The 25188-nt window shown below is 35.7% G+C and overlaps 1 protein-coding gene across 10 annotated transcripts in view; it reads left to right on the forward strand.

Moving 5' to 3' along the window:
* Nucleotides 1-25188, forward strand: part of TAX1BP1 (Tax1 binding protein 1) — a 79788-nt gene that overhangs the window by 26559 nt on the left and 28041 nt on the right. For 5 of the 10 annotated variants that reach the window (XM_059171438.1, XM_059171440.1, XM_059171444.1 and 2 more), the window contains exons 6-12: nt 9869-10017; nt 10107-10197; nt 13790-13975; nt 20781-21005; nt 21553-21699; nt 23223-23346; nt 24563-24669. In XM_059171438.1, the coding sequence (XP_059027421.1) occupies nt 9869-10017; nt 10107-10197; nt 13790-13975; nt 20781-21005; nt 21553-21699; nt 23223-23346; nt 24563-24669 (1029 nt within the window). The remainder of the gene's footprint in view (nt 1-9868; nt 10018-10106; nt 10198-13789; nt 13976-20780; nt 21006-21552; nt 21700-23222; nt 23347-24562; nt 24670-25188) is intronic. The other 5 variants (XM_059171439.1, XM_059171445.1, XM_059171442.1 and 2 more) reach the window with 1 other exon arrangement.

The following is a 25188-nucleotide window of genomic DNA, read 5'->3' on the forward strand; positions in this document are numbered from 1 at the left end:
TTTGTGTAACTTATTGGGATTGATAGTATATTGTCTGAAACCCACTTTTCCAAGAATTGAACCAGTTAAAGCAAGTAAAAACTGTTCTTTAAAAATGGCATTTAGATACATACTTACAGAAGGATAGATTAATTCCTGTCAGTTTTCTGTTATAGCTGCTTTTTATGTTCTAAATAGTTAAAATACTTTTAGAATGTTTGGTACCAGGCGCGATGAGGTGGTTCCTGACAACTGTTTCTGTATGCTTTCCATCTAATTCTAGAGTAATTGATTGATTTTGGGAGAGGGTTTGGAAATCTAATTAGGAGTGATAAATACTGAATAAGGGGAAAGTAGAACAAAGTAAAAATTACCTTTCAAGACAGAATTCAGTGAAATAAGATGTAGTAGTAGACAAAATTTTGAACTCCATGATGTGAGAAATGCTATAAATTATCCTGAAAGAACACATAAAGAAGTATACATATTAAACCATGTAGTTTCATTAGAGATACAAATGGATTTAACTTAGTAGATGAAAACAGTTAAAAAAAAAATCACCTAGTCATTGACTTATATTCCCAAGAAAAGTTATTTGTTAGTTTTGGCATATGATAATATGTTTCATAATCTGATTTATAACTTGTTGGATATTCTTAGGTCTTCTTACAAAATTAACCTGTTGTTTTCTAAGGGTAGGGTGTGTTCCATTTTGTCCAACAAGGCCTAGAGCAGTTACTTAATTGTTACTTGAACCAGTAGTGCAGTGATTTTCACTAATTTTTATACTCCAGCAGAGTGGTTGTAAATTGCATGCCTGACCAGAGATGATACGTAAATAGGGCTTAAATTTTGGAAAGATTTTCTCTTAACTTGCCATTTTGAAGCTTACTCTTTTGCCTTAGGTAGTAAACATAATACGAAGCAGTGTGTAGAATTGTGAATTTCTTCTTATAAATATCTGTAACATTGTTTTTATTACCATTAGCTTTTTTAGTTTAAAAGATGCAGTTACTTCCCCATTTTCCTCTTGGGGGGAACACTTAGACTCCTACTCTGGGAGTATCGTGCAGTTTAGGCAGGCATACCAAATATTAAAATATAATATATGTGCCTACCTTGATTGTTAGGACATTCAAATAAATAATTTATTCAGTTGTTGAAACCCCTTGGCTGTTTTGTGTAGTTACTATACTGTTCTCTATACTTTTTACGCTTTTATCTCATTTTACCTGCTTTTGGAACGCCAATCTTTTTTTCTTTCACTCTCTTACAAGTTGGAGGGGTGGAGGTAAGATAGAAGACAGTACTCTTGAAAATGGCCCCATTACAGCATGTACTTCCTTAGCTTAATAAGATCGAGAATACTCTGAAATGTGGCCTTTGAGGTTTCAACTCTGATCACCTTGAAATCCAAGGGAAGAATGGATCATTAGAAGAATAAAAGGCCTTCAATTGTGTGAAATTATTTATGTACATGAGACCATGCATCTGGTTCAGTCGAGTTATTAGCTGAGATTTAAAGTCTCAGGTATTCTCTGCTGTCCAGGTGACAAGGGTTAAGCACTCTAAGACCATAATGAAGAGAGCTAATTCTGACATACTTAGGTTGAGAAAATAGTAGATTGAGGTGAGGGGATTAGTGAAGCAAAATTTATAGGAGATTGTGGCTTTTGTACCTGGAGGAGGTATACAGCAGAAGTTTTTATGGCAACTCATAAATCTTGATGACAGACACTAATCTTAGAGGGGACTTCTTCCTTTCTGTTATTTTTGTGTTGGGTTTATACTCTGGGAAGATGAAGTGTGTGGAAGTGGCTTTTTAAATGCTATTGTATGCTGTGAAAATGGTGATGTAAAAAAAGACTTGGGGTGCCTGCATGGCTCAGTTGGTTGAGTGTCAGACTCTTTATTTCAGCTCAGGTCATACTCTTGGGAAGGAGCCCCATGTTGGGCTCCACACTCAGCATGGAATTTGCTTGCCCTTCTCTCTTTATCCCTCCCTAGCCCCCACCCCCACCCCCAGCATATGCGTGTTCTCTCTGAAGTAAATAAAATCTTTTTTTTTTTTTTTTTTTTTTAAAGATTTTATTTATTTATTTGTAAGAGAGAGAGAGAGTGAGAGCGAGCACAGGCAGACAGAGTGGAAGGCAGAGTCAGAGGGAGAAGCAGGCTCCCTGCGGAGCAAGTAGCCCGATGTGGGACTCGATCCCAGGACGCTGGGATCATGACCTGAGCCGAAGGCAGCTGCTTAACCAACTGAGCCACCCAGGCGTCCCAGTAAATAAAATCTTTAAAAAAACCTAGATTGGTGTTTCTTCTGTAATAGATTCTCACTAAATGTAAGTAAATATTATTTTACTAGTTTTCATAATGATGAGCTAGAGAGTCAAAGAACTAAAATATGAAATTCATACCATTTTTCTGACATCCTAGAAGTGATACTTATGTTTTAAAAAAAATCTTAGTTATATGTTGGCAATTGCCTCCTTATTTCTTTCTTTATTTGTTTATTTGACAGAGAGAGAGATAACAGGTAGGCAGAGAGGCAGGCAGAGAGAGAGGGGGAAGCATGCTCCGGGCTGAGCAGAGAGCGCAGATGCTGGGCTTGATCCCAGAACTCTGAGATCATGACCTGAGCTGAAGGCAGAGGTTTTAACCCACTGAACCACCCAGGTGCCCCAGTTGCCTCCTTATTTCTGGGGATACAATAACGTGCTTGCTAGGAGAAATAGTTCTTTTTGTTAATAGCCATGGGGCACTTTTTTTTTTTAAATTTTCTTTTTAAAATTTTTCATTTTTTCACCTTCTAAATCAGTCTTCTGGGCAGCTAGAACAGCTTCCTTTTCTTAGTTGGGTGGTTTACGAAATCCATGACATTTCTTGGCACTTGTTTTAAATCTCTTCCATAGTGTGAATTCTAAAACAATTTCAGTGTAGTAATTCTAAATGTCATCTCTTTGAGATACTGGGTATATATACTGGTGAAAATCTGAAGAACTGTTATGATGTATCATCTATAATTTCACTTAAAATTTTATCTTAGTTTATTTTTTTTGAAGATTTTATTTATTTATTTGACAGAGAGAGACCACAAGTAGGCAGAGAGGCAGGCAAAGAGAGAGAGAGAGAGAGAGAGGAGGAAGCAGGCTCCCTGCTGAGCAGAGAGCCGGATGCGGGACTCGATCCGAGGACCCTGAGATCATGACCTGAGCCGAAGGCAGTGGCTTAACCCACTGAGCCAGCCAGGCGCCCCTTCACTTAAAATTTTAGAACGAACAGTCTACTAGGAATGTCTGTGGCAACCTTTAGTTTCTTCCTAATAGAAGAAATTGCGTTTTTTTATAAAATAAGATGAGCTTGTTACCCATTCATTACTTGACAAATACTAACTTAAATGTTTACAATAATTACATGTTTATAAATAAAATCTCTGATTTTTATAAATACTGACTTTGTATTATGAAATGCCTATAGAGAGAACATTCCTATTTTAAAAATTGAAAGAATTGGATGTATTCTGGTTATCAAAAACTGATTGCTTTTAAGTGTTACGCTTAAGTATGTTCTAGGTTATGTTGTGTAATTGGCTGCTTAAAGGATTAAAATAGGATTACAAAGAAGATTAAAACTGAAACCAGATAACATATATAAATTGAGAACTATAAATTGTGTATTTTATTTTGCCTGTATTTTAACGTGCTGTGTATGTTCCATTATTTATGTATACCCTAGATTTAAAAAAGTAAATCTTGTGTTAAGGATAATTTTTATATTCATTTTGAGTTTAGCTTTGTGTTTGTTTTCTCTATTATAAAAGGCTGGTTTATAAAAATAACCCGTGTAATACTTAATGTAAGCCAGATGCTGTTCTGAGTACTTAACATGTGTTAACTCATTTAATTCTATAAAGTAGACATTGTTAAATACACATTTTACAGACGTAGCACAGAGAGGTTATTTAAACCTGCCTGTGGTCGAACAGTTGAAGTGGTAGATGTAGGCAGTCTGGCTCCTCAGTGCTCTTAATGACACTCTGCCTGTCACTAAAGATGTAAACTTAATCTAATTGATCTTTTTAAAAAATAGCTATAATGAGGTTAATTTATAATTTACATATCCTAATGTCCAATACTTTACAATATACGATTTAGTAGTTCTTACTAATATTTACAGAATTGTGCATCCATTATCATAACCTAATTTTAGGACATAGTCATCACTCCAGAAGAAACCTGTACCTGTACCTGTTAGTGGTCATTCTCCATTTCCTTCCCCCTCGGTCCCAGGCAACCACTAAGCTGAATTTCCAGCTCTGGATTTATATATTTTGGGCATTGCGTACAAATGGAATCATGTGTGGCCTTTGTGACCCTCTTTCACTTAGCATGTTTCCAGGGCTCATCTGTGGTAAAATATGCATCAGTACTTTATTCATTTTATTGTCAAATGATACTCCTATGTATTGGTTAGTCTTTTTTTTTTTTTTTTTTTTTTAAACCCTAGCTACATTTTTCAGACATACGATTAGCAGCTTTTAGGTATATTCATTGTATTCTTGTTTCTGTTTTGGAGTGCAGGATATGTATTTGAAAATTAGAAGATTAAAAACTGAGGGTCAGGGAACCAATGATATTGAGTCTTATTTTTCAAATAGAACCAAAATGAAGTTTCACCTTAAGTTTTATAGTTTAGTGTATAATTTTTTGGAGCCTAAACTATGATAGAGTTTTTTCCCATAAAATAGTGTTCTTGGGTGCCTGGGTGGCTTCAGCTTCTCCCTCTGCCTGTATGTGCAGCTTTCTCTCTCTAAGAAATAAAATCTTTAAAAAAAAAAATTGTATTCTTAACTTGAATGTTGTTAATAAAAGGTGTACTTCAAAGTTTTTTTGGCTGAGTTGGTTTTTTTTAATGATTTTATTTATTTGAGAGTGAATGAGAGAGAACATGAGCTGGGCAGAGGGAGAGGGAGAAGAGAGTCCCTGGTGAGTGGCGTTCCCAACATAGGGCTGGATCCCAGGATCCTGGGATCATGAGCTTAACCAACTGAGCCACTCAGGTGTCTCTCACATAAACTAAATTATATTTGAGAATACTTAAATAGTATTGATTAAACAATATAAGGAGCATGTTGTACACTGTTGTATTTATTCATACTGTTTTCATTCTTAAGTTTCATAAACTAGGTAGTGTACCTTGAGATACCAGCCATTTGGAGTTAACACAGGTACAGGAAAGAACAACTTGAAGGTTCTCTCATGGTGACTCTGGCTAGTGCAGATCTCTTCTGCTGTCTTGATCTTTTTGGCTTTCTCTTTTGTAAAGCTGTATTTATCACTGTATTTTGTAAATACAGCTGTATTTTGTAAAGCTGTATTGGATATCCGTTTTGGACAGAGGTAGTTTAAGACAATCTGCTTAATACATGGAATTGCCTCAGGTGCATATGTGTGTGTGTGTGTGTGTGCATGTGTATCTCTCTTCTAACATGTGGAGTTGCCAAAAACCAGTTTTGAAGCTATGATATCATTGAATTTCCAGAGCTCTTTCTTACTGATTATCATTGGGTAAAAAAGACACAAAGGCCAGATTCTATTTTTTTAGAATTTTAATGTTTATTCATTTTTTAGAGTGGGAGCAGGGAGGTGCAGAGGGAGAGAGAATCTTAAGCAGGCTCCAGAGCCCAGTGAGGGGCTCACCTCATAATCCAGAGATCATGACTTGAGCTAAAATAAAAATTTGGGTGCTTGAGTATCTGAGCCACCCAGGCACTCCACAGAGACTTTAATATTGTAGGAGTGATCATTATAACTTAGGTATATATATCAATACATTTCTTTAAGGCTGATTTTCATTTTATACCTGATTTGCTAAGTAATAGTTTCAGGGAATTCATAACACTTTGTTTGTAAAATATATAGTTTAAGCTAGTTATAATTTCTCTATGGAACAGAATAAAACCAGAAATAGACCCATGCATACTTGGTCAACTAATTCATGACAGAAGAGCCAAGAACATACAGTGGGGAAAAACAGTCTCTTGAGTGAACAGTCTTAGGAAAACCGGACAGCCACTTGTAAAAGAATGAAACTGACCCACTGTCTTACACCATACACAGAAATCAACTCAAAATGAATTAAAGATTGAAGACTGGAAACCATGAAACTGCTAGGGGATAAGTGCCTTGACATTGGTCTTAACCATTTTCTTGGATTTAACACCAAAAGCAAGAAATAAACAAGTAGACTGTATCAAAGTATAAAGCTTCTGCACATCAAAGGAAACCGTCAACAAAATGAAAAGTGAATTCCAGAAGGGAGAAAATATTTGTAAATCAAATATGTGATAAGATCTTACCATCCACAATTAACTTAAAAAAAATTAAACAACTGGGATGCCTGACTGACTCAGGCAGTAGAGCTTGATCTCAGGGTTGTGAATTCAAGTCCCATGTTGAGGGTAGAGATAACTTAAGAGTCTTTAAACTTTTTTTTTTTTTTTTAAAGATTTAATTTATTTGAAAGAGAGTGAGCATGAGCCGGGGGGTAGAAAAAGGGCGGAGGGAGAACAAGAACAGGCTCCCTGCTCAGTTGGTTAAGAGTCTGACACTTGATTTTAACTCACACGTCATGATCTCAGAGTGGTGAGCTCGCTCTCTCAGTTTAGCGTGGACGCTGTGATTCTTGCTCTTCCTCCGCCCCTCCCCCCACTGCTCATGCTCTTTCTTTCTCTAAAATAAAATACTAAAAATCTCAGTTTCCACAGATGACATAATTCTTTTGTCAGTAATTTGCTGTTTAGAGTATTCAAGTACTAATTTACTAAAATTTACCACTGTATGCATTCAAATCCAGAATACCATAATCTTTTCTAAATGGTTGTCTATAATATAATGTGTTTTTTTTCAAATGTATTCATTTGTAGTCAGAATTTTGTCTTATTTTGAATAAGTGAAGTGGGTTCTGTTACTTTAGGTATATTTTAAAGTGCGTGTTTAGCCACACAGATAAGTGGCTTTTTTTTCTCCCTCTGGTTGTTCATATTTGAGAGTTACGACGTGAAGGAATTGCTAATAGTCGCTCATGGTAGGGATTCTTCAACCTGAGAGGAGGGAAGAAGTTCACTACATGATTTTGAAATGCCCAAATCTCTTGATCTCCTTTTCCCTCCATTTTTGTAATTGTTTTTATCTCGATGTACAATGTAGCAGCTTAATCTAGTCAAGTTTTACTTTAATATTAGAATTACTATGTTTTGGGGCAAGATTTCAAATATTGACCAAATGAATATTTATCTCAAATTTCAAGTGTTTTTCAAAGATTGTGTTCTAAATTTTAATCTTTTTAAGAAGTTTTTAAAAGAAAGCAGGATTTTTAGTTATTCGTATGTTCACTACAGAGTTTAATGTGATTTTCATTCTAAGAAAGACTTAGCTAAATTGAGATGCTATGCTTCAAACATGAGAACTAGAGGCCTGAAGGATAATTTCTAGCATTTTCTTTTTTTTTTTTTTTTTTTTTTTTTTTTTTAATTTAAATCTTTTTTTTTTTTTTTTAAAGATTTTATTTATTTATTTGTCAGAGAGAGAGCGCGAGCGAGAGCGAGCATAGGCAGACAGAGTGGCAGGCAGAGTCAGAGGGAGAAGCAGGCTCCCCTCAGAGCAAGGAGCCGGATGTGGGACTCGATCCCAGGACGCTGGGATCATGACCTGAGCCGAAGGCAGCTGCTCAACCAACTGAGCCACCCAGGCGTCCCAATTTCTAGCATTTTCATGCAATTAGAAAATAGGTGTGGATGTGGAGAAAATAATTAGGTGCTTTTATGGGTACCAGGCAAAGATTCTAAGTCCATCAAGTTATATTAAAATTAGTGACTCACTGTAGAGTTAAATGGCTCATTGATAAAGCACTAAGTTCATGTTTTGCATTTAGTTACTTATGAATCATCCCTAGTTCTTGCCCCATACATTTTTTAGAATACTGTTTACCTGTTACAGAACTTCATTAATTACAGATTTAGAAACTAGTTTTTACCTGTACGCAATCTAGTCTTTGTTGTAGGAAGAAATAACCTGGATTAAATCTGTAGCCTATTTGTAGTGCCAAAAGTGCATGTGGTAAAAATAACAGTACAAAATTAAAAAACTATTTAGAAACCTCTCTGGCTATCTTTATAAATCACCAAGACAAAAATGTGTCACATTGGCAGGAGTCATTGGATATTGACAACAGTTTATAGCAGAGGAAATACTATTTATTTCTGGGGCATTTTCACTGGAATCAGAAAAGCATTTAGTTTTAATGTTGCAAATTTAGTAAGGAAAGATTTGCTTTGAGCAAAAGTAAAACCAAGAGCGTGTATCTGACCCTTACTGTGATGGGATTTTTAATGAAGTATAGATGCAACATAGCAATTTTCATATTCTAGTAATATATTTATTTATTTATTTATTTATTTATTTATTTTTAAAGATTTTATTTATTTATTTGACAGAGAGAAATCACAAGTAGATGTGGGGCAGGCAGAGAGAGAGAGGAGGCAGCAGGCTCCCCGGTGAGCAGAGAGCCCGATGCGGGACCCGATCCCAGGACCCTGGGATCATGACCTGAGCCGAAGGCAGCGGCTTAAACCACTGAGCCACCCAGGCGCCCTCTAGTAATATATTTAAAGTAATACTTCACCTATAAGTAAAAAATTTGGCTGAGTTACTTCATGAAAATTGAAGTGGCTTATAAATACTGTATAACATTTGTTAGATTTAAATTGTAAGAGTGATGATTTCCTTTAGCTTCTGTTGTTTAGGTGGGTGGTACTTTCATAATTGGGAAATTTTAAAATAATTTTTTAACAACAAGTTGCCTTAATTTATCAGTTCTTTGATGTCTAGTTTTTTATAACAAAGTATCTCCACGTGCACTATTACATTTGATTCTCATGATTTTATAAACTAGGAAGAATAAGCTTTATTATATTCATTTTATATATCATAAAATGGGTTTAGAAAGGAGCTTGACCAAGTTCTTGTATGTTACTTAGTTGTCTTAATGTGTTAATATTTTTAAAACTTTTAAATTGTTGAAAGTAGAATATTCTATTTTAAATAGGAATACTTTTTTATTGCATTTACTACTATTATATTCATTTTAGTTTCTTTGGATATTTATTCAGGCTTCTGAGTCACAGTGACAGGATCATTATGAACATTGTTTCAGTTGCGTATCTTAGTGCTTTGTATAATTATTGGTGGTACTTAATGATCTGTACTAGAAGAAGGATTTTTTTGTTGTTTTTTGACAATGTGTTATCTGTGGTGGTATCATATGAAACCTGACTTGTCACTAGATTAGCATTGAGAAACAAGATGTCAAAAATGAAAGTGACGAATTAAAAATTTTTTTCTCTCATTTTTGTTGCCTGCCCTCTGGTGGAGAAGTTTGTGAAATCAAGAAACAGGGTGTATGAGAAATCTGGAAAAGAAATTAATAATTGTTTGATTTGCTATATGAAAAATTGGATATATGTTTCAGTTTAAGGTTTAGTTTTTTTTTTTTTTTTTAAAGATTTTATTTATTTGTCAGAGAGAGGGAAAGAGAGCGAGCACAGGCAGACAGAATGGCAGGCAGAGGCAGAGGGAGAAGCAAGCTCCCTGCCAAGCAAGGAGCCCGATGTGGGACTTTATCCCAGGACGCTGGGATCATGACCTGAGCCGAAGGCAGCTGCTTAACCAACTGAGCCACCCAGGCGTCCCTAAGGTTTAGTTTTTAATCTTAGTTTTATAAGCTTTAGAGGGGACAAATGTGGGATTAACAATTTGAGAATACATAGATTTCTTAAAGATATGCAAATCTGTTTTAGAGATTGTTTCTCAGAAATTTTGTTGTTTCTTAGGATCTTGTTGAAGTATCACAAAGTTTAAAAACGGAAAATGAAGAGTTTAAGAAGAGATACAATGATGCTGCATCCAAAGTTCTCCAGCTTGAGGAAGATATTGTGTCAGTGACACATAAAGCAATTGAAAAAGAAACTGAATTAGACAGGTATTTCTGATGGTTTTAAAAAATGCTTACATATTTCAAAAATGCTTTAATGAAAATTTTTTGTCTATATTAACGTTACTTTAACTCAGTTTGAAGGATAAACTCAGGAAGGCACAATATGAAAGAGAACAACTGGAGTGTCAGTTGAAGACAGAAAAGGATGAGAAGGAACTTTATAAGGTAGTTTATTCTTTCTTCATTTCTCTTTGTTATCTATCGCTGTGTAACAGATTACTGTGAAATTTAGTGGTTAGGAATTGGGGAGCAGCTTAGCTGCATGGTTCTGGCTCAGGGTGTCTTGGTCAGTTGCATTCAGGATGTTGGCAAGGGCCACAGTCAGCTACAGGCTTCTTCAGTGGCCTCTTCAGTGGTTGCCTGAATGTTTTCGCAACAAGGATGCCACTTTGTCCTTGCTGTCCAAGAGAGAGCAAGGAGGAAGTCCTAGTGTATACTTTATGACCTAGTTACCAAAGTTATAGATTAGTCCTGCTTTATCTTATTCATTAGAAGCTAGTCACTTGGGTCCAGCCAGTACTTAAACAGAAGGGAGTTGGGCTTCACGGAGGGGAAGTATCCAGGGATTTGGGGACCTGTTTTAAAACTACCCTATTGTTTTCTTTTTTTCTTTTTCTTTTTACAACAACAACAAAAATCCTACCCTATAGTGAATTGTCCCTAAATGTTTTCAGGGAGTTTGCTTGTATTTTACTTAGCAGGTAATACATAATAAGTCAGTGAGGTTTAATGGTAACAGGATACCTGCCTGTTTATCAGAATATATAAAACCTATTGTTTTCCCCTTTTAAGAACATCTTAGAACATTAATTTCAGTGATGATAATCATGTTCTAGAGTTTGACTTTTAGAATAATCTTCAGAGAATGTCATTTTAAAGAAAATTCTCTCTGTTAGCAAATCTTCACCTTTTTGAAAGTTTTCTTTTTTAAATGATTTTGAAATAGGATCATTAGCTTAATAACCAGTAATGCTGTAGATGTATATTGAGAAGTGTTTATCTTAAGTGGCTTATAGTAGTCACCAAGGCAATTCCAGATGAGGAATTTCAAGAACATTCTGAGTTAAGTCAGTATTATTTGGGTAGATTTAGTCACTTGATGATAATAGAAAAGGGAGACACAGTATTGTGGTATATATTTAAAGCCCATTTTTTTTTTCCTTTTTATTTTTGGTGGTGTTGGGATTTTTTTTTAGAAGATAAAAATAAAATGTTGAATCCACCATGCACCTTAGAGCAGAGAGCATAGATGGGGGCGTTTTGTATGTCACAGGTTATACCCATTTTAGTTTATTTTTAAAAAAATTTTATTTATTTATTCGACAGAGAAAGATCACAAGTAGGCAGAGCAGCAGGCAGAGAGAGAGGGGGAAGCAGGGTCCCTGCTGAGCAGAGAGCCTGATGTGGGGCTCGATCTCAGGACCCTGAGATCATGACCTGAGCCGAAGGCAGATGTTTAATCCACTGAGCTATCCAGGCGCGCCCCCCCCCATTCCATTTTATTTCTTGAATAGCTTATCCACAAGGTGTGTGTGTGTGTGTGTGTGTGTGTGTGTGTGTGTCTCTCCCAAAACAAAGAAAAATAGTGATGGAGTAGCAAGCAGAGGGAGAAGCAGGCTCCCCTCTGAGAAAGGAGCCCCATGTGGGACTCAGTCCTAGGACCCTGGGATCATGATCTGAGCTGAAGGCAGACACTTCACTGACTCAGCCACTCAGGTGTCCCGCTCTGGTGGATGGATGATTGATGATTTGACCCTTTAAGAAAATATGCCCCAAAATAATGTTTGATTTTTGAGCAAGATTTTGTGAAAAAGGGAAATAATAGAGAAATTGAAGGAATTGGATTACAATTTGTACAGTGTCTTTGCAAACTACCCTAAATGCAGCTTTTTAAAGTTAGAAAGCATTTTTTTTTAAACTAAGTGAAAATTGGCATCTCTCATAATTTTTTACTCAATGTTAACAATGAATTTCAGTGAGAATATTTCCGTTTTCTTGTTAGGAAAAGACCTGAGCATTATTTCTTTCCATGGATAATTGCTTTCCATGTTGCTTTCTGTTAGCATAGAGGGAGATAATAAGATAATTGTCTTCAGTCTTTTCAGCTCAATAATAAAATTAATTCTGAAGGCATTCTAGTTAGTGGAAAGGGTTTAGGAAGGTCCTAGGTTAAACCAGTGATGCTAGAGAGGTGTAATGAATGATGCAAGGATGAATTATTTTGGAAAGAGAGAGACCTATCCCTAAGGATTTCATCTTTCCATCCTGTTTTTCTTTCTTTCTGTTATGAGAATAGGACTTCCTGTGTTTTGTAGAGGGTTGGCAAGCACATTTTAGGGTAAATGAGCATTTTTCCTTTACTGCTCTAAATTAGTCCTTATGTCTTGTTTTTCACTTTCTGCAGACTTTTTGTGTTTTTGCTTTACACCTGAGTGACCAGTTCCTTATAAAAGAGTGGGCAGCAAGGAAGGAAGGGATAGAATGAGGTGTCTTGGGGATTTATTCTTCTATGGTTTGAAAATATCTCCAGTTTTCTATAGGCTTTATCAGTTGGGATCAAATTGACATTGAAATTTCCATTTGAATATATTTTCCTTCAACCTCCCAGTGCTCTAAACAGTATTTCATTTGTATGTGTGTATTCCCAAAATGGGAAGCAAAACTTCCTTAGAGATTTTTGTTTTGTGGGGTTATTTTTTCCTTTTCCTTTCTTTCTTTCTTTTTTTTTTTTTTTTTTTTTTTTATGGCAAGGAGACTGTACTTACTGAATATGATAAGACCTCATATTAAATTGTTAATCTCTGAAACAGGCTTTCCCTTCCAGATTGTGTTTATGTATGTGTGTGTATTTTTTTTTTTTTTTCAGAGAGACTGCTTATATCTTTCTTTTTCTAGCCCCTCTTAGAGCATATGATCTGTCTCTGTCCTGTCAGAATTTAGAGTAATAGATAAAACACTTTCTTGATCTGAGGATTATTAAAATTAGATAGTGTTTTTAAAGTGATGCCGTAAAGGACTTGACTGGTGACACCTCAGAGAATCTGGAGTTATATTCTGTCCTTGTGAACAGGAATTAGTGTTTCAGCATTCATTATTGAGGTCAAGTGCAAGTAGTATGTTAATTTATTTCTCTCTGGTACTCTTAACCAAAGCAAAATACTCTTTATAGTGGAAACTAGGTATCTGTACTCTTTATAATTTCAATTATGGAATTTGATTTGTGCATCTGTTATGAGCAAATTAGCAAGTGCTGCCTAAGTTCCTGGGAAAATTAATATAGTGGGCTTAATCAAATGTATTTTTAGGGACATAGGAAGTAAATGACAAGACTTCTCAAAATAAAAATATTGCTTAAGATGTTGTTCTTGAATGTACCCCTTCAGTTTTCCAGAATCTCTCCATGCCTTCATATCTGAATATACCTATAACATAATTTGTTCCTCCAAAAGAACAACTAAATTGGTTTGCATTTTAGAAGAGAACTTAAATTTATTAAATGAGAGGAGAAAACTTTAGAGATCAGGTAATGTTTTAAGACCTTAGATGTAATCTCTGTGGAAAAAAAATACTTAGACTGTGTTTTGTTTCTGTTTATTAGCTAGTCATTTAATGTAACTTGGGTCCCCTGACTCCTGGTCTAGTAAGTCTTCTGGTTCCTTGATCATTTTTGGGTTAGAGATAAACAATGGTAGTTTGAAATTTGAGTAGCTTAGGTTATTGAGTTAGAGTATTCTTGACATCTTAAGCACTGTTACAGGTACATCTGAAGAATACGGATATAGAAAATACCAAGCTTGTGTCAGAGGTTCAGACTTTAAAGAATTTAGATGGGAACAAAGAAAGCATGATTACTCATTTCAAGGAAGAGATTGGCAGGCTGCAGTTCTGTTTGGCTGAAAAGGAAAATCTGCAAAGGGCTTTCTTGCTTACAACCTCAAGTAAGGTAAGTATTTTTGCAGTGTGTATCTGAAGAGTGTAAAACGTGTGTCTGTTAAATGTATGCAATTGAGTGGTTTTTATTTTTAATCTTTCTTTCCCCAAGCCTGCCTTTTGAAAAAGTACAAATCTGGAGGCATTCAACATTACAACCTAAATACATGAGCATGTCTCCCTATCAGCATGTACATTATTTTGTATAACCATCAAGCCATTAACATACCTAAGAAATTTAACATCATAAGATAATATTTCCTTCCTGTATATGGTTTTAGTACATTCAACTTGTCCCAAATATATTTCTGTATAGCCTTTAAAATTTCTTGGCCCAGGGGAAATAAAGACCACCCAATTTACTGTGTTCTTGGTCTGCTCTAATCTAGAATAGCTTCTCTATACCTTTTGTTTTATAACACTTGATACTTTTTGAAGAATTCAGACTTGTCTGAGAAAATGGTCTGTACTCCAGATTTATTTATCATTTCTTCATGGCTGGATTCAGGTGAAACCTTTTTTGGCAAGAAAAGGCATAGAGGGGCGCCTGGGTGGCAGTGGGTTAAAGCCTCTGCCTTCGGCTCAGGTCATGGTCTCAGAGTCTTGGGATCTATCCCCGCATCGGGCTCTCTGTTCAGCGGGGAGCCTGCTTCCTCCTCTCTCTCTCTGCCTGCCTCTCTGCCTACTTGTAATCTCTGCCTGTCAAATAAATAAATAAAATCTTAAAAAAAAAAAAAAAAAGAAAAGAAAAGGCATAGATGTTTTGTACATTCTGTTGCAGTGTTATCAAAAGACATATAATGTCAGTTTCGTTCTTGATGTTAGGTTTAATCATTTGTTTAAAGTTATGTTTGCCTGAAACCATCATATTGGTGCTTTTTCCCCCTCTTTGTATTGAATAATATGTAGGATCATACTTAGAGATCATTTGACTCTCCTGTTCCCCAGTAGCCTTTCACCCAGTGATTTTTTATCCTTGATGATTTTCACCTTTATCAGTTATTATTAATGATTACGAAATGGTGGTTTAAAAAATTACATCATTTCTTCTCCATTTATTAGTATGTATTCTTTTATAATGAGGTTTTGCTGCCCTCTCTCTTTTTTCATATTACTGTGGACTTGGGGATTCTTTTTTGTTCAGTATATTGTACATCATCATTATTACTCTTTTTCATACCCAAATTATCCCATACTTAGCTGGGTGGAGCTGTTCAGACCTTTTTTTTTTAATTCCCCTTAAATTCAAGATTTTATTTATTTGCTTTAGATTGTGTACATGTACTAGGAGGGGGAGCAGCAGAGGAAGAGGGAGAGGATCTCAGACACACACCATGTTGAGCACAAGGCCTGATGTGGGGCTTGATCTTAGGACCCTGACACCATGACTTGAGCCAAACCAAGAATTGGGCACTTAACTGACTGAGCCACGCACCCACAAATCTTTTTTCTTTTTTTTTTTTTTGAAGAATTTATTTATTTGACACAGAGATCACAGTAGCAGAGAGAGAGGGGGAAGTAGGCTCCCTGCTGAGCACAGAGCCCTATGTGGGGCTCTATTCTTGGACCCTGAGATCATGACCTGAGTCGAAGGCAGAGGCTTAACCCACTGAGCCACCCAGGTGCCCCAACTCCTCTGTCTTTTTCGTAAATGTTTTGAATACTTCTTGGCTTTGTGAAACAACTGTGTATTAAGCTTTAGGTTCTGTCCCATACCTGGTACTGACATTTATTTCTGTAAGGAGCCCTGTTTTTTTTTTCAGTGGGGAATGGTATTTTGAAGCCAGATAGAATTTTGATATTTTTATACTGGATCCTGTTGCTACTAGGGGTCATTACTTCTTTGTACTTCCATTGGACAGACATTTAAAGTCTTTATATGGTTTTCTTCAGTTCAAATCCGGTATTTTAGGGTTTTTCCTTACCTTCCTCCATTCCATATTTATCTCTTCTTTCAGTGTGAGAGCCTTTGTTTCCAAAACATCATTGTATATATATATTCATGTATTTTACCCTGTTATATACACCAGTAGTTTCAGAAATGTTACACCAGTGCCATTCCCAACAGTGTGTCTATTAAATTAAGTTCTTCCCAATCCTTTTTCTAAGAATTTATTTCAGTAAGGATGTACATAGTACTGTGTTCAAAGTTACTTGAATAAACTTTTTAACATATTAATGGGTAATGAATTTTTACACAGTCTACATTTTTGTTAGTATTTAATTCTAAGATTAGTTTTTATTCTCTTAACCTTTTGATTGAATTTTGTGTTTTGATTGTTAAATAATTGCATCATTCAAAAATGGAAATACTTATAAAATTCACTGTCTCTTTCCTAAAAAAAAAACAAAAAACAACAAAACCCTTTCTTATACCTATATGTAAACATTTTCATTAGTTTCCAGTTTATCCTGTTTCCTTCCACAAAAATAAACATGTGCAAAGGCACCTGGGTGGCTCAGTGGGTTAAACCCTCTGCCTTCAGTTCAGGTCATGGTCTCAGGGTCCTGGGATCAAGCCCTGCCTCAGGCTCTCTGCTCAGCAGGGAGCCTGCTTCCTCCTCTTTTTGCCTATTTCTGAGCTCTCTGTCAAATAAATATCTTTAAAAAAAAAAATAAACATGTGCAGGCACTGTTTTCTATTCCCTTCTTTTTCTTTTTCAATTTTTAAACATTTTTTATTTAAATTCATTTAAATTGATTAACGTATAATGTATTATTGGTTTCAGAGGTATATGCTTTATCAGTCTTTATATAATACCCAGTGCTTATTATATTACCCAGTTACCCCATACCTCCATATTCCCTTCTTCCTCAAAAAAAGGAAAAAGCTGCCATGCTATACATACTTTTTGCACCTTGCTTTTTAAATATTGAACAATATAAACTGAAAAAAATTACTCCACCATCAGTTCATGGAGATCTAAGAACATTTTTTTTTTTAAATGGCTGGGTGATACTACACTGGGCAATTTTACTTTGACTTATTTCTTAACCCTTGTGAATGAGTATTACATCATTTGCAGTAGTTTACTGTTAAATATACTCAGATATAATTACTGTAACACCTAAAACATCAGTTGTGCATCACATTTAGAATTAATGATTAACACCCTGTCTTTAATATAGCACATTGCAGGGCGCCTGGTTGGTTCAGTGGATTAAGCTGCTGCCTTTGGCTCAGGTCATGATCTCAGGGTCCTGGGATCAAGTCCCGCATCGGGCTCTCTGCTCAGCAGGGAGCCTGCTTCGCCCTCTCTCTCTCTCTGCCTGCCTCTCTGCCTACTTGTGATCTCTCTCTGTCAAATAAATAAAATCTTTATATAGCACATTGCAAACACAGAGGTAAAACATATATTTGATTTATTAAGATGGTAAAATTTTCTCTAGGCATCTTTTTTCTACATAAAACCTCTGTAAGGAAAATCACAATTATAGAAATACCTGGAAAAATTGACTCTTTAATTGTTAAAACTTTTTTTAAAAAAATTCTCTGCCCAACAGGGTTCAACTCACAACCCCAAGATCAAGAGTCAAATGCTCTACCAACTGAATCAGCCAGGAGCCCCATTAATCATTAAAATGCAAAAAAAAATTTGTTTTTTAAAGCAGTACAAGGTCACGGTTATAACATAATTCAAATAATATATAAGGGTACAAAGTAAAAGTAACCATTATCCTTTCCCATATATGTCTTATAGAATTTTTAATTTTCCTAGAAATCTATTGAGGTACATAGAGAATTTATATTTTTATAAAAACAAGAAAACCGGGCGCCTGGGTGGCTCAGTGGGTTAAGCTGCTGCCTTCGGCTCAGGTCATGATCTCGGGGTCCTGGGATCGAGTCCTGCATTGGGCTCTCTGCTCAGCAGGGAGCCTGCTTCCTCCTCTCTCTCTCTGCCTGCCTCTCTGCCTACTTGTAATCTCTCTCTGTCAAATAAATAAATAAAATATTTTAAAAAAACCAAAACCTTTTAAAAAATTTTTATAGAGTGTCTGGACATTCTGTAGGAGTATGAGAACCCATGTAGATCTTCCTCGTTCACTAACAGCTGCATAGTATCCCTTATTTTATTTATAGCCATGTAGTATGTAGTTGTTTTTAGTTGTGTATAGTCCTTCGCTTTTATAAGTGTGCTGCAGTAAACCTCCTTGTACAGTTATGTAGGCATATGTACATACCAGAATAAATTTCATAGTTACTTTTAAATAGCTTTTCAAAAAAATACCCCAGCATTGTATATACTTATGTTTGTAATGGGAACAGAGACTTTCATTGTATAAAGGATATATTGCAGAATTTATAATAAATTCTTATATTACATATTTTCTATTTTTAATAACTTTTCATTTTAATAATCATACTGCATCCCTGTAAAGCTAAATAAATTTCTTAGAAACTCATGAAAATAAAGTTGCTAGACCAAAAGTTAATGTGCTTTTTAAAGGTTGTGCATGTTGCAAAACTCTGATAAGAAAATGTATACTGCTTACCAGGTACATAGTCCACTTGTTTATAATTGTTAATTTCCCTAAAGTCAGTCAAATATTGGAATTATTCTGGTTTTTGAATCTTTGTCAGTTGAAATAAAATGGTATTTATTTTCAATTCTTTGATCAGTTGAGTATATTTCTATATGCATAATGGCATAATGGCCATTTTTTTTTTATTATTATCACTTTTTTTTTTTATAGATTTTATTTGTTTATTAGAGAGAGAGAGAGAGAGGTAGTGCACAAGCAGGCACAGGTAGAGCGAAAAGCAGGCTCCCTGCCAAGCAAGGAGCCCAATGTCGGACTCGATCCCAGGAATCTGAGCTGAAAACAGCAGCTCAACCCACCGAGCCACCCAGGCGTCCCTGGCCATTTCTTTAAAAAAAAAGAAAAATAATAATTCACAGTCATGCCATTGCCCAATTTTGGTTTTTTTTTTTTTTTTTTGACGGGGTGAGGGGCGGCTTGGAGAATTTTTCCGTTACTGATTAGAAAGTGTATTTCTATCAGAGTATTATTGTACCTTTAAAAAAAATATATTCCAAACAATTTCCTCTGGTTTTTTGTTATCTTCCCTTTTGACAGAGAAACTGATGATATTTACATAGATCTGTTAATATCATATCTGCGAAGATTTCCTCCACTTCAGCATTACATAGTCATTTCCTTCTAAGGAGATAACAGTTTCTATTTATTTATTTATTTTTTAAGTAGGCTCCATGCCCAACAAGGGCTTGGGCTCACTGTCCTGAGAATCAAGAGCCATGTGCTCCACCAACTAAGCCAGCCAGGTACCCAGGAGCTAACAATTTAAAAACCCAAGAATAGGTTGCACTTTTTCTGAGTTTGTTGTTTTTAGTACAGAGATAAAAATAGGAAAGTTAAATAAACTAGATTTTTTTGGGTCCTAATATTAAAGGAATGGCAATTGTAATTTTTTCTTTTTCTTTCCCTTTCTTTTTCTCTTTTCTTTCTTAAAAATTTTATTTTTGTGAGAGAGAGAAGCAGACACCCTGCTGATCAGGGAGCCCAACATGGGGCTCCATCCCAGGATCCTGGGATCATGACCTGAGCCAAAGGCAGATGCTGAACTGACTGAGCCACCCAGGCGCCCCTCCTTCTTTTTTCTTTTTTTTTTAAATCAATTTTAACTTTTTTTTTCTTTAATATTTTATTTATTTGACAGAAAGAGATCACAAGTAGGTAGAGAGGCATGCTGAGAGAGAGGAGGAAGCAGGTTCCCTGCAGAGCAGAGAGCCCAATGCAGGACTTGATCCCAGGACCCTGGGATCATGACCTGAGCTGAAGACAGAGGCCTTAACCCACTGAGCCACCCAGGCGCCCCTCAGTTTTAACTTTTTAAAGATAATTTTAGGTTTGTTAAGAGGGGCTAATTACTTTTCATTTTCCCAGTACCTTATTCTAATTCTGTCCTGTTTTCATAATGATATGTGATGGTATATTAATGTTACATTGGGTATGTTTTAGGTTAGCTAATAGGAGACTTCTTTTAACCAGAATTTTTGTAATTACAGAGAACTTCTGAAATTATTTTTATTGGTAATCATAAAAAACGAGGGTCAGTAGTTCCAGCTCTTAGAGATTTTTGGGGACAGGAACTTTCATTTGTATTTCCGTTTAAGCCAGGGCTTTTAAATACAGGCACGTTGCTTAACTTCTGAACTTCAGTTTACGTGTGTTTAATGTGGTAGAGATACTGAGTGCATTGGGTTGTTAAATGGGGACTGTAACACAGAGTCCTTATGTTTTTGATAGTTTTATGTGCTTCATCGAAGTCATGAGTAGGAAACAGTATTTAGGGCACCTGGGTGGCTTAGGGGGTAAGCTTCTGCCTTCGGCTCAGGTCATGATCTCCGGGTCCTGGGATTGAGCCCCACGTTGGGCTCTCCACTCGGCGAGGAGCCTGTTTCTCTTATCTCTGCCTACCTGCTTGTGATCTCTCTCTCTGTCAATAAGTAAAATCTTTTTATTTTTTTTTAAAGATTTTATTTATTTATTTTACAGACAGATCATAGGTAGGCAGAAAGGCAGGCAGAGAGAGAGGGGTGGGGGGAAGCAGGCTTCCTGCTGAGCAGAGAGCCCGATGCAGGGCTCAATCCCAGGACCCTGAGATCATGACCTGAGCTGAAGGCAGAGGCTTTAACCCACTGAGCCACCCAGGTGCCCCAATAAGTAAAATCTTAAAAAACAAAAACAAAAAACCAATTTAAAATTTTGGATGTGTTGAAATATTAAAAATGGTTTCTGCTTCTTTTTTTAATTTAATGGTTTTATTGTAAATATATTTATCTACTTTTCTTCAGGAGGATACCTTTTCTTTAAAGGAGCAACTTCGTAAAGCAGAGGAGCAGGTTCAGGCAACTCGGCAAGAAGTTGTCTTTCTGGCTAAAGAACTTAGTGATGCTGTAAATGTGCGAGATAAAACAATGGCAGATCTGCATACTGCACGCTTGGAAAATGAGAAAGTAAAAAAGCAGTTAGCTGATGCAGTGGCAGAACTTAAACTGAACTCTGTGAAGAAAGACCAGGTAAAAGTGGGTTAATTTTGATTATTCATTTGATCAAAAACTCACTACAAGCTTAATAGGTATGTCTTAATAGGTCAGATTCCTTACACAGAAATTTAAATTTCTATTCATTTCATTTAGTCATTATAACTTCTTCAGTGGAAATTAATGTAACTTTAAGGAAAATGTAGGTAGGCTAATGCCTAATGGTTAGTAAGAACTGCTCTATTGTTAAACTTTCTGATGTCAGTTATATATTGCTTTGTTTGGAATTTCTTATTTATTAGCTTCATAAAGTGGTATTATGGTTATTTAACAGAGTAATACTTACTCCTCTGGAGGTAGATTGTTCTTCTCTAGTTTTTTAATGAGCCTTAGTCCTAAGAATATAAAGCTGGGTTTATTAGGAGCTAATGTAGCTCTGTTGCCAAAACTCTAAAACAAATAAAAATTAAAAGCCAGAAAAAAGCAAAAATGAAGTTGGGATTTACTCTTACATTATGAGATAGGAGATTTTTAACTTTTTTTTTTTTTTTAAAGCGGAAGTGTGTGTGTATTTTTGTCATAGGAAAAGACTGATACACTGGAACATGAACTGAGAAGAGAAGTTGAAGATTTGAAACTTCGTCTTCAGATGGCAGCAGATCATTATAAAGAAAAATTCAAGGAGTGCCAGAGGCTCCAAAAACAAATAAACAAACTTTCAGACCAATCAGTAAGGACAGTTTAATGTATATCTGATACTTCTCTTATCACTATTTTTGTTTACAAATCAAATTTATAATACTCTAAAGTTTCATTTTTGTAAGTAATCTCTATACCCCTCATGGGCCTCTAATTCATGACCTGAGATCAAGAGTCATATACTCTTTCAGCTGAGCCAGTCAGGTGCCCCCAGATTTATAATACTCTAAATATCAACCTTTTGGATAAAATTTATCTCTGCTGATTGGTAGTCATTGGTCTGATTTGAAGTCTTTGGTCTAATATTGTAATGATACATATTTTTTTTGATCTGGAGTTTTTATTTGCTGGAAAACAACAAAGGAAGCAAGGATAGCAGCAGGCAGAAGAAAACAGGAGGGAGGTCCTTTTTACTTGACCATTTCCCTCTAAATTCTTTCTTTTTAAAGATATTATTTATTTGACAGAGAGATCACAAGTAGGCAGAGAGGCAGGCAGAGAGAGAGGAGCCACTGAGCCACCCAGGCGCCCCTCCCTCTAAATTCTTGATAAATGTCTTCACTTAAAAACTATACGTATTGGATCGCTCCTTACAACAGTGATGCTTGTCCTCAGTGTGGTTCACCATTGGTTATCCCCAGGGTAATAGATATCGTCTCAGTTTTCATTGTTGGGTTCTTCCATCCTATTCATAATCACTAGATTAGGAAGAGTTAATGTTAGCTAGTTGTTTTATATTCCATTTGAGAGTGGGTAAGCAGATTTAATGAAGAAGAAATTATTTCTGTTCTGATGCGTGTTTTAATGTGGGTCCTTAAATTGTACCTAATTTAAGGTTTGCTATGTAATAGAATGCTGGAAGTGGAGAAACATATTTAAAATCTGTAGTTGATACGAGGTTCTCAAAATTTATTGTAAACACGGTTTTATTTGTATTCTATATGGTATAAATGATTTTTTCCCCCCAAGATCTTATTTAGGGGCGCCTGGGTGGCTCAGTTGGTTAAGTGTCTGTTTTCAGCTCAGGTTGAAAAACAAAGATTTTATTTATTTTTTAGAGAGAGATCATGAGTGGGGTGGGGGAGTGCAGATGGAGAAGTAGACTCCCCTCTAAGTATGGAGCCCAGCATGGGGCTTAATCCCAGCACTCTGGGATCATGACCTGTGCTGAAGTCAGGTACTTAACCAGCTGAGCCACCCAGGTGGCTCACAGAAATGGATGTAGTAAACTAGAAAGGCTTTTGAGTTTGACCACATGTATGGGTTTGGGTTTGGGGCCTGTTAAGTATATTAATGACTTTATAGTAGGTGACCTAGGAGATTTCTGTGTCTTTTTTGGGGTAGTGTTTTGATGATTTGACAAGGAAAACCAAAATAAAGTTTTTCTCTTCTGTAACATTTAGGTCAGTTAGTAAAATGATGTGTGTTACCTTTGGTTTTAGTTGGTCTTCAAGACAATACCAGCTTTGTGGACTTTTCAGGATTTCTTTATGGCAATTACTGATGGAAGGAAACACAACTCCTGTAATAATTTATTGTTAATATTTTGCATAGGCCAATAGCAACAGTGTCTTAACAAAGAAAATTGGGAGTCAGCAAAAAGTGAATGATGCCTCTATAAACACAGACCCAGCTACTACTGCCTCTCCTATAGATGTAAAGCCACCACCTTCTGCAGGTAAAAATTTTTCAGACCTTTTTATGTAGTGTTCTGCCTTGACAAGTATTGATACTTATTTTTACTGCCTTGTTCCAGGTATAAGGGAGTTTCTAAAAATTCTTGTGAGAGGATTAAGGCAGTGATAAAGTAGGAGTCTAAAAGTAAGAAAGTCATGCATGTGAAATATACAAAATGTGTGAACCTAGTATTTATCTTCCTGAGAATATTCAGAAGTATTAAATGAACTACAGTTTGTAAGCTTAGATGCTTATAGCAACAGTTAGGCTATAGGACAAAAATCAGTGATTGAATTTTTAATTAATAGCCCACTAAAATCTATGGAATTTTTATGGAACTTTAATTATACGGTTCTGTTGCAGGGGGAATAAATCCCCTGTTGATGGTCTTTTTTTTTTTTTAATGACTGCTGCTACTACTACCTTTTTTTTTTTTTTTTAAACTTCTTTGGATCATTAGGGTACTTTCTGGTTAGTGTACCTGTTGGAAAAATTAAATTATTATTAGTTTATTAACTTAGAGAACAGATTAGAAAGACATAGTGAATGTATAAACAACATGAAAAATTTGAATTAACTCTAGGTTTTCATTTGGCCTGATTTTTTTTTTTTCACCTTAGGTTAAACATTTGACAATAATGAAAGTCGGCACTAGAGTATATAAAAATACACTTCCTTCTATAGTGTTGGCGTAATGGCTGTTTTAGACTTTTTAAATGTATTGTAAACTTCCCATGCTATTAAATATTTAATTATATTCAGCCACTGTAGAATAAGATCCCGACTTCCCATTTCTGTACAAACTCTGTAGCATCTAGAGTGGTGTTGTGTAAATTACTTACTTAATAAGACTTGAATAGTAATGAAGGACTAGAAAAATGATTTAAAGTGATTTTTTCAGAGAGTGTGGCTTTCTACTTACCCTGTCTATTCAGTTACATGAAAACAAGTGTGCCATTTAAGAACTATTTTTAGTTAATTAAACAAATAATGATCCTTTCATTATTGAATATGAACTTGTTTCTGGCCAAACATATAAAAAATTCTCATGTAGAGTTTATATTATCTTTCTTTAGTGTATGAATAGGTGTTCTCAATATTTTTCTCCTTTAGTATTCTATTTGTTTCACAGTATACTTACCTTTAAGTCATTCTGAACAGGAGGATAATATAAGGGGCAAAAATGAGTTTTCATTATAATATTTTCTGCCTTGTAGTAGCTGAGACAGATTCTGACATGGTAACAAAGGGACAAATCTGTGAAATGACCAAAGAAATTGCTGACAAAACAGAAAAATACAATAAATGTAGACAACTCTTGCAGGTAAGCTAGCTTTCTTGTAAATGAAAGATTTATTAGATATAATGACTTACCTTTGTTGTTTGGATTTTTTCTTTAAATTGTGGGTGTGTTCACCACTCCTCCCCATACCCATTTACTTAGTCCCCCCCCCCCCCCTTTTTTAAAGATTTTGTTTATTTGACACTGAGAACACAGGCAGGGGGAGCTGCAGGGAGAGGGAGAAGCAGGCTGCCTCATCAGGGGCTCAGTCCAGGACCCTGGGATCATGATCTGAGCTGAAGGCTGCCTCTTAACTGACTTAGTCACCCAGGTACCCTCTTAGTTTCTCTTTTGGGATGATGAAAGGGGGTTGTTCTCTGTATCTGCTCGTGTAGGCCTGTGTGTAAAATCATGATCCTAAAATTTTTTATTGACCTAGTGTCCTTTCTTGGTATTGGGCAAGTGATTAATTGAGATTGGTTATTTTTGTTTGTTGTCTTATAAGGACACATTGAATATATATCCTTGAACTTGGAACTTCATAAAGGGAAGTATTTTTTT

This window comes from Mustela lutreola, chromosome 4, assembly GCF_030435805.1.
Source record: "Mustela lutreola isolate mMusLut2 chromosome 4, mMusLut2.pri, whole genome shotgun sequence".
NCBI classification, from domain to species: Eukaryota; Metazoa; Chordata; class Mammalia; order Carnivora; family Mustelidae; genus Mustela; species Mustela lutreola.